Source organism: Ambystoma mexicanum, chromosome 9, assembly GCF_040938575.1.
Source record: "Ambystoma mexicanum isolate Mex_15411 chromosome 9, UKY_AmexF1_1, whole genome shotgun sequence".
NCBI lineage: Eukaryota > Metazoa > Chordata > Amphibia > Caudata > Ambystomatidae > Ambystoma > Ambystoma mexicanum.
In genome coordinates this window covers 883,502,671-883,517,610 of record NC_090931.1, presented here as the reverse complement: position 1 = coordinate 883,517,610, position 14,940 = coordinate 883,502,671, and the positions used below count along the sequence as shown (strand labels likewise).

At 43.9% G+C, this 14,940-nt stretch overlaps 1 protein-coding gene across 1 annotated transcript in view; it reads right to left on the bottom strand.

The window, feature by feature from the left end:
- TRPM8 (transient receptor potential cation channel subfamily M member 8) overlaps positions 1-10,154 on the bottom strand; it is a 282,931-nt gene extending 272,777 nt beyond the window's left edge. Inside the window, exons 1-2 of the mRNA XM_069615995.1 lie at positions 10,108-10,154; positions 7,957-8,113 (exon numbers count right to left, since the gene is read on the bottom strand). Of these exons, the coding sequence (XP_069472096.1) occupies positions 7,957-8,113; positions 10,108-10,154 (204 nt within the window). The remainder of the gene's footprint in view (positions 1-7,956; positions 8,114-10,107) is intronic.
- Positions 10,155-14,940: the final 4,786 nt, after the last annotated feature.

Sequence of the window (14,940 nt, the reverse complement as noted above, 5' to 3'; positions counted from 1 at the left end):
GTACTTAGGAGTATTTCATGCTCACAATCAAGCATTCAATTATACAGCATTATTGAATGCACATGTAAAGCGCCCCATAATGTTGTAGTCCTTCCATATGTGCGGTAGCTTGGCTGTATCTGAAATGTTCATATGGGCCAGTTTAGGCATCTTTTGTTTCTGCATAGCATTTTTTCTTTTTTCTGTGCTATTTGTATGTAGTTTGCATCTTGCCATCATCCCCTCCAGACTGGCTGGTTGTCTGAAAGCAAGGACAGGCATGCCAGGGACAACTTCTCTCACACTTTCATCAATCATGTTGCAGAATGGGTTATAGTTCCTATTTAATCCTTCAGAGGTCTTCCAACACTGGCGAGCACCAGGGGAACCCTGGTTTGTGCCTCCTTTGTACTGCATTCCAAGCGGTTGCTCCTGGAGACCCATGCTGCCCGGTGGATCTGGCTGTCTACAATTCTGTGGGTGTTACTTTATGAAGTCTGATCTCAAGGCTTGTATGTTTTTATCCCATTCCCGTGTGTCTAAGCACATCTGATTGTATCCTAATGCTTGGCTGAATATGGTAGCATCTTTGGTGGAAGATGTCACTCTTCAAATAGCTGGCCCGTTCGGTTGGTTTGCGATGCACTGTGGTCTGTAGCTGGTCATCTTTTATTGTTTTGGTGATGTTGAGGAAATGTACTTTCTAAGGAGATGAGGACACTTTGAGCTTGATGCTTGTGTGGAATTCATTAAAGCTTCTCTGGAAGCTTCAGAGGTCCTGTTCCCCCAGCAGTCCACATCAGGAGGATATCATAAAAGTAGCTCAGGTATCTCAAAGGTCTGCAGTCACAGGTGGCAAGGTAATCCGTCTCTACTTGTGCTAGGAATACATTTGTATACTAAGGCACTATTCAAGTACCAATGGCAGCCTTCATCATTTGGAAAGAAGTATCAGTGCTGAATGTGAAATAGTTCTGAGTCAAGATGAATTCTATGTACTTGTCTATAGTGACAGCAAGTAGGTGATGATTGCCAAGAGCATTCTTATATGCCCCAGGGCCATCAACATGGGGAATATTTGTGCTAAATGACTCCACATCCATGATTGCTAGCAATGTGCACCTTGTGAAGGGGACTCCATAGTGCAGTCTATTGAGTAGATCAGTGGTGTCCTGGATGTATCTGGGTGTCTTTCTTGCAAGTGGCTTCAAGATGTTCTCGATCCAGACAGAGATATTCTGAGTTAGCGTGCCTGATCGAGAGATGATTAGGCATCCAGTCGTTTTCATGAGAGAAGAAGCCGGACTCAAGCAGGGCATCTGCTAGGCACAGTTCCTTGTCCCTATAGAACACTAACCGGTGGCTAGAGTAGGCTTTTGGGTAACATCTCACTTCCTTTTGAGATTAACATACTGAGGGAGAAACAATCGGTATATACTAATGTGGGGCTGAGGACGTATGCATTATGAAGGAGGTGCTTGGCGATAGAAGAGAGAGGGACGACCATGGGGACCATTGATACAATTTCTGTCATGCAATGTTCTGGCCATGGGGAATGGGATGGGTGACCTTAACAAAACTACTCTGACATCTGGTGGCAGCAATGGAACATTTTAAACGCTTGTCCTACAGAGATGCTGCAGCATTTTAGTGAAGCTAGTCTACTTGCCGTGGCTGCACATTAATGACTTGCTACCAAGGTGAATTAAAGGGCACATGGGCAGCACAGACGGAACAGAGAGCCTGTCAAAAACAGTCCCCCAAATCTTTTACCAAACAAGGCACCAAAAACTGAGCATAAGTCTTATGAGAGTTGGTCTCATCAGGAAAGCAAAACTCATTCTTGGTTTGTTAAAACCAGTGGCAAACACAGTACAAAGGTTTACAGACACTGCAGATATCTTGCTCTCTAGAGGGCAGACCATGGCTGAAAAGGGAAGACTTAAGTCTAGTACTAGTCTGACCTTTCATGTTGCGGAAGAGCACGTCACTGCCCCCTCTGAATTACGCTTAGTATCCAGTATCCTTGGAGTTATGGGATAATAATCCACATATTTTAACTTGAGCCCTTAATAATATGTCCCAGGTTTTAAAGAATGTGCAGATGAATGACATAAAGGTTTCAGTCTTAAGAGATTTTGATGCTAGTAGAACAGTGTTAGAAGGAACCCTTTTTCGAAGCCTGGAATCTCATATCTGTTCTGACCTGAAGATCCCAGGATCCCTCAGGGCTCTATAATCTCGCTGTGGTTTTTCAACATCTACCTTGCCCCTCTAGCCCATTTGATCTCTGTCTTCCCTCCTCACTTCCAGTGTTATGCGGATGACACACAGTTCTCCTTAAAATTTCCCTCCACTGCCTCCTCTTCTTCCACTCTCATTCCCGACTGTCTGACTGCTATTCAGGCATATTGCACTGCTAACAATCTCTGCCTTAACCCCTGTCATTGGGACCCCTGCTCCCTCCTTCCCTCCTACTTTCTGGCTGCCATCCATGGGCGCCTGACCCTCCTGTGAGGCAAATAACCTTGGTGTCATCTGCGATTCCTCTCTCTCCTTCTCTCCTCACATCACGGACCTCAGAGGTATTCTCCCTTTCCTCACCTTCCCCCAGAAACTCAATATCTCCAAAGCTCTGGTTCTCTCTAGGCCCAACTAATGCAACCGCCCTTTCCTCAATCTGCCTAAATCCTCCCTTTGTCCTCTTCAACTACCCCAGAATAGGACTGCAAGACGTATCCTTGGCCTCAAGCCCAGGGACCACATCTCTCCAGCCCTACAATCTCTCAACTGGCTCCCAATTACTGCAAGGAACAAGTTCAAGTCCCTCTGCATCATCCACAAGGCCTTCTAAGGCCTGGTATCCCACCTACATCCAACTCTCTCTCTCTAAAATAGATCCCTGCTAGAGCCCTTCAGTCTTCTAGCTCCAACTCACTGCAGATCACACGCTTTTCCAAGCAGAGAGTGTGGTGTAGATCTGTCTCTTCCGCAGGTGCCTCCCTCTGGAATGGCCTCCCTGCCCCTCTCAGACTTGAGCTGGGTTTCCTTAAGTTCTGGAAGCTTCTCAAGGCCCTCATTTTCTCATCCTCCCCCCCTGCTAATGTCCCCCTCTGCCTCATTTTGACTGGTTGCCTGGTGCCTTCTGATTAATACAGGGCACGAGGACCTACTCGACCAGTCCACCCCTGCACTTGGTTTCCCCTGAGCGCCCTAACCTGCACTTGCCCTACTGTGTTCCCTCCCACTGCACTAGCCTGACTGCATCCCTTGAGCCCATCCAGCACCACTCCTCCCACGTCGCATGTGGATCTTCTTCCGCCTGCACTCTCTGTATTCCCTGGGCTTGTGTCTACCTGGCCTGCCCTTAGCACTCGCCTAACCCATGGGCCTTTTTCCCCCTCTTTCCTCCCCAGCTGTGCGCTCTTTTCACTTTGACCTGCACTTCCTTTCCTCCCTTAGCATTAGTGCATTCCACTCTGACCGGCACTTGCCTCCCTCCCCTCTCCTGCACTTCTTGTTACTGCACTTGCACGATCCAAATGACACGTGATCTAGTAGGACCGCTTTTGTTTTTCTTCATCCCTGCTACCCCCTCCCTTGTCTTGTTGCGCCTTGAAACACCATTTGCTGTATAAGTGCATCATAAATACCCAATAAATAAATAAATAATACTAGAGACAGTAGTAAACTCACTGTTGTTACCTTGAGGGTGGGTTGCACAATTGGTTTGATAAAGATAAGTGCCAACTTGCCCTAAGACCCATGAAAACATCTTGCCCACTTCAGATGCCACATCGTCTTAATGGACAACTATAAGAACATAATGCCCCCTTAGATGGCCCTGGCATCTCATTAACAGCGTATGAGGGCTCAGTGGACAGAGCAGTGCCAGCAGTAATCATTAAAGCTGGCAGATGCTCTCTGTGAAGTTCATATGTTACAGGCACCAGACTTTAGCAATCCCTTCTTTATGCAAAATGATGAATCCTGCATCGGGGTGAGTGGTACCCTAATATATCTCAAAAATAAGGGAAAACAAAAAAATATGATTTTATTTGTAATTCACTAGTTGCACACTAGCCACAGTAGAAAATTATGCTGCCCCTTTGTCTGGACTCTAAGGTACCTGATGCTGTACCTCTTTGGAGCTACCTTCAAGGTCCCAGCAGACCATTAGCCATTTACATGGCTTATTGGGATTAAGGAAACGAATCTCAAACTGATCTATTGTACCATTTCCGCTCCATTGACATGAGTGCACTGTAGGGAACAAGGTAGGGATCAGTCATGGGAATGCGGAATTGAGTTTCTGGAAAGTTTAATTGATTATAGGTTAGGGAACACCCTGTTGGAGATTAGGCCCCAGAGTGTCAATCTGGGAAGGGTGTGCACAATCCAAATCCAAAACAGTCTGGTCCGCACTCATAGCTTACTCACTGTTAGTGGTGATCTAGATTGCAGAGCCCTGTAGATGGGTGTGACACATGTGACTTATAATGGGATGCATATACTGTGTAGCCCAGTGGTCCGAGCACTCTTGTTAACTTTCTGCCCATATACTTCACTGTTCATTTCAATGCGTATTAATCATCATGTTTTATCTTCACTTGTATTCCTCCAGCATTGCACACTTTTCATCCTGTTTATGAAATCTACCACCTGTTTTGGGACCGTGATGCCCCTTTGTCAAGTGGTATAAGGATTAAACAAACATAGATAATCAATATCAACTGGCTACTATTCAATACATGCAGTAACATTGGGCCTCATTACAATCATGCCCTATCGACTCAAAAAATGGAGGATAAGTTTGCTCTTGCCCCTCTCACAGTCCTGCAGTAAATGTACTGGAATGAGTGGCGGAGAACCTACAGATCATATTTTGCAGTGCCACATTCTTGACCAGCTAGTAAACCTTAGCAGCTCTGATAGTTCTGACACTATGCAGAGACTGGAAACACATTTTTAAACTCTGTGTAAGGAGAATGCAAAAGACATGCTGTGTTCAAATTATGTGTTTTCAAATCTTTCACTTCAAAATGTTTTTGAAAGTACACCAGCAGCTAAAGGAAATTACTGGGGCCTAACTTTGAGAACACGTTAAATTCAACAATTATGTTTGAGTACGTTTTGTTTTCTTAAAACAGAACTCTTGGCTAGAAATGTGTACTGCTTTCAGTGAAAACAGTTAGGTATGTTCCCTGCTTCCGGTTGTTTAATGATCCTTTAGATAAGGCAGCCATGCCATATCTGTTATCCATGCATACTATTTCTTCACCCAATCAAGTTTACCTGAGCATGTTCTTTTTCACTTGAGAATTAACTGTCCAGTGGTGCTTTTTGGTAATCATTTCATTCTGTATCATCTGATAGAAATGGCTATGAGACTTTGAAAGCTTATGCATTGCTCCATCTCTGCATAATGTTTCCAGTAAGTCCAATGGAATGTATTAAAGCCTGCATTTTGAGTAATATAAAATGCTAGGAATTGTGCCACAACATCACTGCTGGTGATTCATTACAAGCTTTGAAAAGTAGGAAAACCTACTGAACCTGGTTTCTCCATTTACAGACCACCCTCAAGATGAACAAGGTGATTCATTGGCAGATTTATTTGTACAAAATGCATCAGTAATAAGATAGACTTCAAGTGCCAAAAAAGCATGAAACATGTCTGTTTTCAGTGGGAGAGTTGGGCACAGGCCGAAAACTGCACCAGCAGAGGGGATTGAATGTAAACACTGATCCCCCATTGAAACGGGTGTACGGCTGGACCTCTTTTCGCAACTGGTCGCTGGAAGGGGGAGAGAGGATGTGGAACAGTTTTTTTTTTCTCGCAACAAGGTTCCAGTGAGAATGCACGGTCACTGTGAGATTGTAAAAATAACACAAAATTTGTTAAAAAGGAGCCTGCTCACCTTTGTGTATTTTCTCTACTACTTCACAAAGAGGGATGACAGCCCCCAATTGATGAAGTGGATTTCATTAATCGGATAAAAAGCATATGATGCTGGTAAAGCACACACTGGTATAACGTGTATTGAAATGAACACTGCAGTATAAGTCCTACATTTAATGAACATGCTATGATCACAGGGCTACACAGTCTATGTAACCCTTGATAGTGTAAGAGTGTGCAAGATGCTAGGAGTTTCCCCAGGCCTCTTGTTGCAGTCTGTGTTTGGTTTCCAGCATATGCTACACACGGACTCCTTAGCTTCCTCTTACTCCCCTATTGGTAGTTGTAGTACAGCAAGTAAGGTCAATCTCTCAAGATTGGAGAGAGGAAGATGAGATGAGGGTAACCCATCTATCGCGTAACTCACTATAAAGAATCCAGATTGAATAGCAACTGTGATAGTGTTGTATAAATGAGCACCAAGTGTTAGAGGTGTTGGGTCCACTGTGATATTTTGCATATATGGCAGAGTCCAAATGTATTGTTCATCTCGTAGGACGGGAATCACTGGCTTGGCTGTAATGAGACTCTGGTGTAATACCATTCTACTAGGGTAGGTTTAACAACAGGTCAACGCGAGGAATAGATCCAGGTGTGTGCAGAAGAGATGAGAGCATCAATACTGCTTTCCGTTAAAGCACGAGCGGTCTTGTGACTTATGCAGTTACAGGCCTTGGGCTGTGCCGGCATCATGGCATCTTCAGTAGATGCATAGCACTGTTGGCCTCATTCATAAGCCTTCGATTTAGGGCTCGCACAGGAAATATCAGTTAGCCATCAGGCTCAAGAGCAAACATAGCAGAGGCACAGTTAGAATGTAAGGTCTTGCAGAGAGCAGTAGAGATGCCTTCACTCACCCACTGTGGGGTATTGGTGTTACAGGGATATCCCACCCTGGTCATTACAGTGCATCAGACATGGTTACCGTATACTGCCTGTCTGAAGGCATCAGAGGCACAGAGATATCTTCCACTGCCCATCACAGCGCATCAATAGAAGGGAGATTCCAGACCCCACAGGCCCCGGTGCATCACTCAAACAGAAGCACCATCTCTCAACTGCCATTGGTCACTGAGGAACAATGATGCCTTTACCCAGACATCATAGGGAACTGGTGGCAAAGTGACAGAGATACATTCTACAGCACAGCAATTTCCATTGATGGCATGGAATCACCTGACTGCCTTGATGAATCCATGGCACAGGTATTCCTTACTCAAACACTGAATATGGCACGTCAGTGGTGCAGTAAGACATTCCACTACCCATCATGGCGATCAGTCCACAGAAATACCTTTGCCTACCTACCAGGGTGCATTGGTGGCACAGGGACTGTCCCCTCTCCCTTGCCCCCAATGACCATAGTGCATCATTAAGTGGAGCTACTTTACTTTGCTTTTTTTGACACATCAAACGCATGGGGATGCCTTAAACTGCCAATCATGGTTCATCAGTGCTCCAGAGATGCCTTTCCCACAGGTCGTGAGGCTTCAGTGGCATAGCTATACCTTTTCTCTCCACTGACTCATCTTTGGAGTCACATTGATGCATCATTCCACTGCTTATAATGGTGCATTGGTGACATTGGGGGTCATTATGAGTTGGGCGGTAAGGTATACCAGCCACCGGTAAGGAGACCAGTGCCGGTAATCCCTTACCACCCAATTCCGAGGTCCACACGTTCTTTACGGGTCCCGCTAAGGGACCAGGGCGATAATTACGGGCCTGCTGTTAGCAGGCCCGTAATTAGCACCTTCCCCATTCCCATTGAGCCCTATGGGGGCTCAAATGGGAATTGGGAATGGTCGGATGAATGGGGACTTACCGGGACCGCACAGGTCGTAATGTCCCGGTAAGTCCTCATTCACCCAGACCAGATACGGACCCGGGTTTGGAGGCAGCCATGGCGCAAATAGCGCCATGGCTACCTCCAAACTCGGAATGAGGCCCATTGACACGTTTTCATCTGATGACCCTCACCCACCCATCATGTGACGTCGGTGTTGCCAAGATACCTTCCCTCGTCTTTCGAAGCTCTCAAACTGGAGATCCCCAAAGGCATCGGTCGGCAGCTCCTTGGTGTGCTTCTTGTAGTTCCACTTGTCGGTGCCGTTGGTTTGGACGCCCTCGATGTGTTGGTTTTTAGTGTAGCCACACTTACACAGGCTCTCCCTACCAGTGAGTATGAAGAGAAAAGCAGTGTCAGCAGGAGAAGGAAACAGAAACCTGACAAATCAACCCACGATCAGCAAACTATTAAATGCATGATTTAACCAGTAATACATACAAAGGTAGCATAAATTTGCAGCTTTTGTGCTGGTCAAGATTGTAAAAGCCTTGTGGCCATCAGAGTATCATATAAATTCCAGGGCATTAGCACACCTGCTGTAGGCAGTGGGGTCACTAATACTATAACAAACGGTATACAATTGTTTCATTGCCAGTATATTTTTCGATGAGTTAGTTGCCAAAAAAGTTCAATGAAAAACTCATTAAAAAATGTAGGCATGTGTGTAAGGGAATTTAAGATGTAAGGGGTTGGGGAATAGGAACTATATAATAGGGTAGTGTGATTTGGGGGTGGGGGGAACAAATATTATTTTCTTTAAAACTGTCAATTCGTTCTTTGGTAAAAAATGATCGGCAAAAAACTCATTAAAAAAACCTGGGGATGAAACGACATAGAACCATAATAAACTATTAGAAAATTAGTCGAGAAGATATGTCTCTGTGAGTGGTCTTGTCAAACCATCCAAATTCCATTTTGCTCCGAGGAGTAATGTGTACAAATCATAGTCACGTGCATTGGGGTTGATTTTTGATATCTCTCTTTTGTTCTTCTTAAAGAAAGAGTGCATTTTACTCGTAGCCAACACACACGGAAAGCCAGGGGCCAAATCCGAGTTTAGAGCTTTGCATGGTGAAGTAGTAAGCTCACATTTTAGGCAGCTATGGAAGAGATGTTCTGGTTTGCATGATTACTTATGTTTCTGTGAATCCATAGGATGCAAGATATCAGGATTTCAATAGACATCGAAAACAATAGCCAAAAAATGTGTCAAATACTTCCAGAGTTCTCTTGGTATGGTCTCTGGTTGCCCACTGTGGGCCCTCTTCCTGCTCCTTCCTGTGAGGCTAAGAATCTTGGTGTCATCTTCGTCTCCACCCTCTCCTTCTCTCCTCACATTTCTGACATCTCTAGGAAGTCAAACTATCAGCTGCACCTCCACAGAAGTATTCTTCCTTTTTCTCACTTTCCCCCAGAAGCTCACGGTCTCCATAGCGCTGGTCCTCTCTAGGCTGGACTACTGCAACAGCCACTTTCTAAATCTGCCTGCCTCTAGTCTTCAACCTCCCAACTTCTTCAGAACAGGACTGTGAGACTTGTACTTGGCCTCAAGCCCAGGGATCCTATCTCTCCAGCTCTGAAATTCTTCACTGGCCCCCCTAGGCTGCAAGGATCAAGTTCAAGACCCTCTGCATCGTCCACAAAGCTTTCTGGGGCACGGTAACCCTCTACCTCCAACTTTCTCTTCCAAAACATCTTCCTTCTCGAGTTCTCCGCTCATTCACCTCCAACTCTCTAAGGGTCAGACGCTTCTCCAAGCAGAGAGTTGGGGGCAGATCTCTCTCCTTGACTGGGGCTTCCCTCTGGAACAGCCTCTCTAAAACTTGAGCAGAACCACCTACAGATCCGGAATCAACTCAAGACCTTCCTTTTCACTTTCACTTTCTCTCTTCCTCTCCCCTGCTGATGCACCTGACTGCTCCATGCACTGGTCACCTGGATACCCTCTGAACTCAGGCCCAGGCTCCTGCATGTCCAGTTGCCCTCACACTGAACCCGGGCTCCCCCAGCACTTAAGGGTTTGTACCTGCAACTCTTCAGTCCATTCTCTCTGCAGTTATGCGCCACCTGCTGGCTGCACTTATTGAGTTACCTGCACCCCTCCCTTCCCCCCTTGGCACTTCTCCCCTTTCCTCTTCCCTGCACTTGCACGATCTGAATGACACAAGGCCTAATAAGATTGATGTTTTGTCGTCCCTTTGTTTCCCCCGCCTAGTCTTGTCGTGCCTAGAAACACTTGTGTACAGACGCTTTATAAATGCCATATGATATATCATATCATTTTGGGGCCTTGGGAAAAAAAACTATTTGAGACCACTTAATCAAAACATGTACACTGTAATAATGTGGTAAAAAGGTTTGCATTACCCAATGGCCCATTTCCAAAGTGACTTCCAATACAGGGAGTTAAGTCTTTGAAGATTTTTTTTTAAATGAGACCCACAAATATAACACAGTATAACAATTATTACATCGTTATTAACCTTCTCTCAGCCAATCAACGTGTTCAGAGTGCAGTCAATAACTACTAGTATTGACTGCATACTGAACATTCTGTTAAAAAAAAAACAGTGAAGCAATAATACAATTGGCAGGCATGATGTCTTTCTACAACACTCTTCCTCTCGAAGAGAGCATTTTTTTTCTCACTGCACCATCACATTTAGCACACCGACAAGAAAGCTAAAACATGGGAAAATGCTTTCACTTTCTTATCGAGAAATCATTTACTTTTACCTGATCCCTAATGCCTGCTCATGCTAAACCCCTTCCAGTTTAGCCCGTATGCAAATGAAATGCGTAACCTATGAATGCAAGCTTTCTGTTTAAATAATACAAAATAAAACCACATTTGCTCAACTACCGTGTTTACTTCAACACCACAGCTCCAACACATGTATTGCTGCTCCTAGTATGTGTTAATAGCCTTATAGACCTCGGGAGAGGTCATTATCACTTGTGATAATTACCCTGTCCCCACCCCCCAGGTCTATAGGGCTATGTAACACGCATGTATATAAAAGCATTGTTTAGACACTACATGAGATTTTTATTTCAACATCAGTGGTCATATGATATGGTCACCAACATTGCAATAATAATTCCACATAATGATTGTACAGCTTTATGTCTGAATATCTTCTCCCTCCTCCGTGCTCCCTGTAGGTTAATTATACTGTATTTCACTGAGCATACTCTGCTTTCACCATTTAAAATATAACATTACCTGAAATGAAGGCATGTATGTAAGCCCACACACTGAAGAATGAAGAGGTACATGTTTATCTAATTACATCAAACATTTGATTGTGTACCATAAGTACATGGTGTGATAATGGTACTAGAAAATGGTGTGCATATAGCATACACACTTAAAAATGCAGGGCAGTGAAAAGGCTGACAACGGTAGGTCAATTAGCCTGACATCCAAAGTAAGAAAGCCATTTAAAATGAATGGAAATTATTGTGGGGAAACTCTCAATTTGGTAGAACAGTAAAATTAATCTTCCTCTTTTCTTTCTGCTAAACTCCTTCATCACTGCTTAAATGTCCATGGCCCTCGACCCATAATGTTCAAACCTGTTCCGGCAAGACAAAACATGCCAAAACAAGACAAAATTCCTGTGAAGATCATAAAACAGTCTGTGCCGTGTTCCCTGCAAAGACTACAAAAGACCAACAACAATGTTGAGAGTGAGTCAGAGAGGGAGGGATAATAGTCACCTCCATGCTGGTAATAGAATCATGGCTGTTTGTCATGCTACTAGGGATAATCTGAATGCTAAGGAATGGCACAGAGGATCCTCTTATGCCTAACAATAGAAAGTGTGAAATGTTGATGAGTTAGCCCAATCAGCTGCCTTGAGAATATCCTCCAACCTCGCCCATGTTTAGAAATCTTCGGAAGCCATGCCCCCTTACTTGCATGGTTGAATGAGCCCCAAACATCTCTGTACCTATTCCTGGCCTCTTGCACCACCTCTCTGACCCTTCTAGCCAGAATCAGGGAAAATCGCAAAAAATAGTTTTCGTACTGATAGGAACAATGCCCTTGAAGATGTTCTGAAGCCAGCCATTAAGCTCTCATAATGCTTCAGACACATTTGTTTTCATGCCAAGTGGCCTTTAACCGAGCACCCCTCAAATAAGAATAAGGATAGAACCAAGTTCACATCCAACATCTGGAAATACCTTTGTGCAGGAGGTAAAGTAATATGAACACCTTTCAGGAGGCAAGACCCCGAAGGGTATTCCCCCACCGTAAGCCCATCTACCAAATCATGGTATGTAGAAATTCTGGAGTGGTGTAAATTCACTGAGTGGTAAAGGAGGGTACGGATAACTCTGACAAAAGAATTGCTACTGCCGCCAAAAGTGCTCAAGAGAGATCCTGGTCTCCTTGTGAACATTACAGCAGCCAAGCTGCACAACCAGATTTATTGGATCTAAAGATCCTGGGGCCCAGGAAGTGAGGAATCGGCATGAGAAATTCCTTGTGGATCCCAATGCTCTCTGATATTAAGCAAGACACAATGCATAGAGTCCTGTCCAGGGCCAGTGGAGGCCTATCTTCCAATCGGCCTAGAAGAATTTTGGGGCAGCCACTAGAGGACCAGTGGATACTATGGCTTGGTTGACCATAATGGAGAGACAGCACCATCGTGGCAGCATGGGCCTGAACCTGAAGAAGGAGAGAGGGAATAATTGCAAAGGGGGACATGCACATTCTATGTCCCTGTTCCAGTTCTGGGTAAAGGTGCCCATTACCAATGCTTCTGGATCTGGCCTCTTACTGAAAAACCTTGGAAGGAGTATTGAGAGGGGAAACTATTTTTATAGGACCCCCACAAAATTACAATTGCTGAAAAATCCTGGTCTGCAGGTGCCAGTCCGCAGGATCTTGCTAATGCCAGGAGCAGCAATCCATGATCACATTGGAACTCCAAAATTAATTCTACCTGGACCTTCAGATGTTGTAGTGGACAAAACCAGCACAATTGATTTTGTAGTTCTCATAGGTCCATGGACCTTGTTCCCCCAAACTTGTTTATGTACCGAGCTGCTGAAATATTGTCCTACCAAAGTCTGAGGGAGCACCGCAATCTGCCTTATGTGAAGCCCTGGCCAAAAAAGAAGCCAGCACTGATCTTTTAAGAATTAATTCTGCTCTGAGACACTTCCATAGACCACTGTTCTTCAGTGAAAACCCCACTACAGCAACCTCCAACCTGCTGAAGCTGGCATCAGATTATAAGACATGATGGGGTGCGGCTGTAAATTGTCCTGCCACTCCAGATGTCTACAGGTTCTAACTACATCAATAAATTCAACAATTGGTCAGAAGAAAGTGCACCCAACTGGGATGCCCACCTCCTTCGTGGAACCATTGGATTTCTAACCTCTGAATGGCTCTGTAATGTGGCAGGAGCAAGAAATATGGCCTGAATGGACTGTCAAGTTTGTTTCATACAAATAGAATGCACTTCATTAAATAAGGTACCGTGTGCATTGCTTTTCATTTCCATAATGTTAAACGTTACAAAACCAAATATTGCTCAGCAAATGTAACAATGAAAATAGTGTTTATGTGTAGAGTCAAGTTATGCAAATTATCCATGCTAACATTCTGCAAGATGATGTGAAGGTAGAAGGTCCAGAGGTAAATCTTTTGGTAAAACACACCACTAAGAAATCGATTAGCTAAATTGAAATTACGCAGCTGTAGATATTCAGAGCATATGTTCTGGTCTTAGAAATACGTGAAATTCAAGCCATTACATTCCAAAACCAGAATGTTCATGGGTAGTCACAGTTAATGAGGGGAGCAAGTTCTGCTTATTTAGTACAAAACTCCTTCAAAGGTCTAGACGCCAATATCCCCATATAAGCCCTGAACCTTTGTCATCAGGCAGATCAATAAGCCATAATCTGGTATGTGTCTGCTTCATGGTCTGTGGCCCTAGAATATGTGCTCAGCACATTATTCTGTTAATGGTGAGCTCCAATAAACATTTAATGAACAGGTTTGAAAACAAAGTAAATGGGTTCATTTAAAAGGCACCAACTAATGAACCTACATTATAGGCTATACCTTTTCACCCCTTTACCTGATTTAAAAAACAAAAATAGATTTGAATTCAGTAAAGCACTATTCACCATTTGCCCATGAATATGATACATTGATATGTACAAATTATTAATAAATGTACATATTTTAATAACACACCTATATTGCCAGCTACTGGAACATCAAGGATGGCCACAAATCCAGACTTTCGTGTGATCCTCAGTATATAGGCCTCCACAATGGTGCATGTCCTTACAGGAAATTATAAGAGAAAGACATATTTTGTTCCAATTTAATGATATTCTGGAGGAGAGGAGAGACAACAAAAAATACACTGGACCAATCAAAGTAAAGGGGACTAAAGCTAGGGTTGTCACTATCTGAAGAGAATCTATCATTGGCCACATCAAGCAATGCTGCTGGGTGGAGTTTGTCAAGTATTTAAGGTCAAACACAAAGATGTTGAGAGAGTTCTTGGAAAAACTGCAGCTGGAGGGAGCTTGTCCAACAGGGGAAGTGCTGATTGGGGTTCCACATCGATGTAGCTGATGGAAATCCCCCTTAAGAAGGACTTTTCCAGAAAGAGCCATAAGCAGAAGCCTTTTCCAAGACAGAATTAGGTTGCCTTAGAGGTAGTTCAAAACTAGGCACAGACTAAGAGCACAGCTTACTTGACCAAGTTGCCTTGAGCAGTTGAAGTTCCTACCTGTCCTGGGCCTTTAAAAAGACAAATCAGAAGTGAGCACAACAACCCCTGTGAATTTAAATGGATGTCCCAAGAATTAGTTAAACCTTTGATAGCAATGGAAAGTGTTTTGGGGTATGCTTTTCAAGTCCTGCCGCTAAATGGTGATTGAAAGTGCAAGGAAAACATTGTGAAAGTATACTTAAAATTGAATGCCCTCGAAAGTATGATTGTTCAGGGTATATTCCTTTCTATTGGTAGCCACGTATTAAGTAATATTGAGTTTTCACAGGGACAATTCATATATGGATTTGTGCCATAGTGTACAACCTGATTGATAGAATCTTAAAGTGGAATAGGAGGGCGGTTATTTCATACCTTGTATGCCCAAGAAAAGA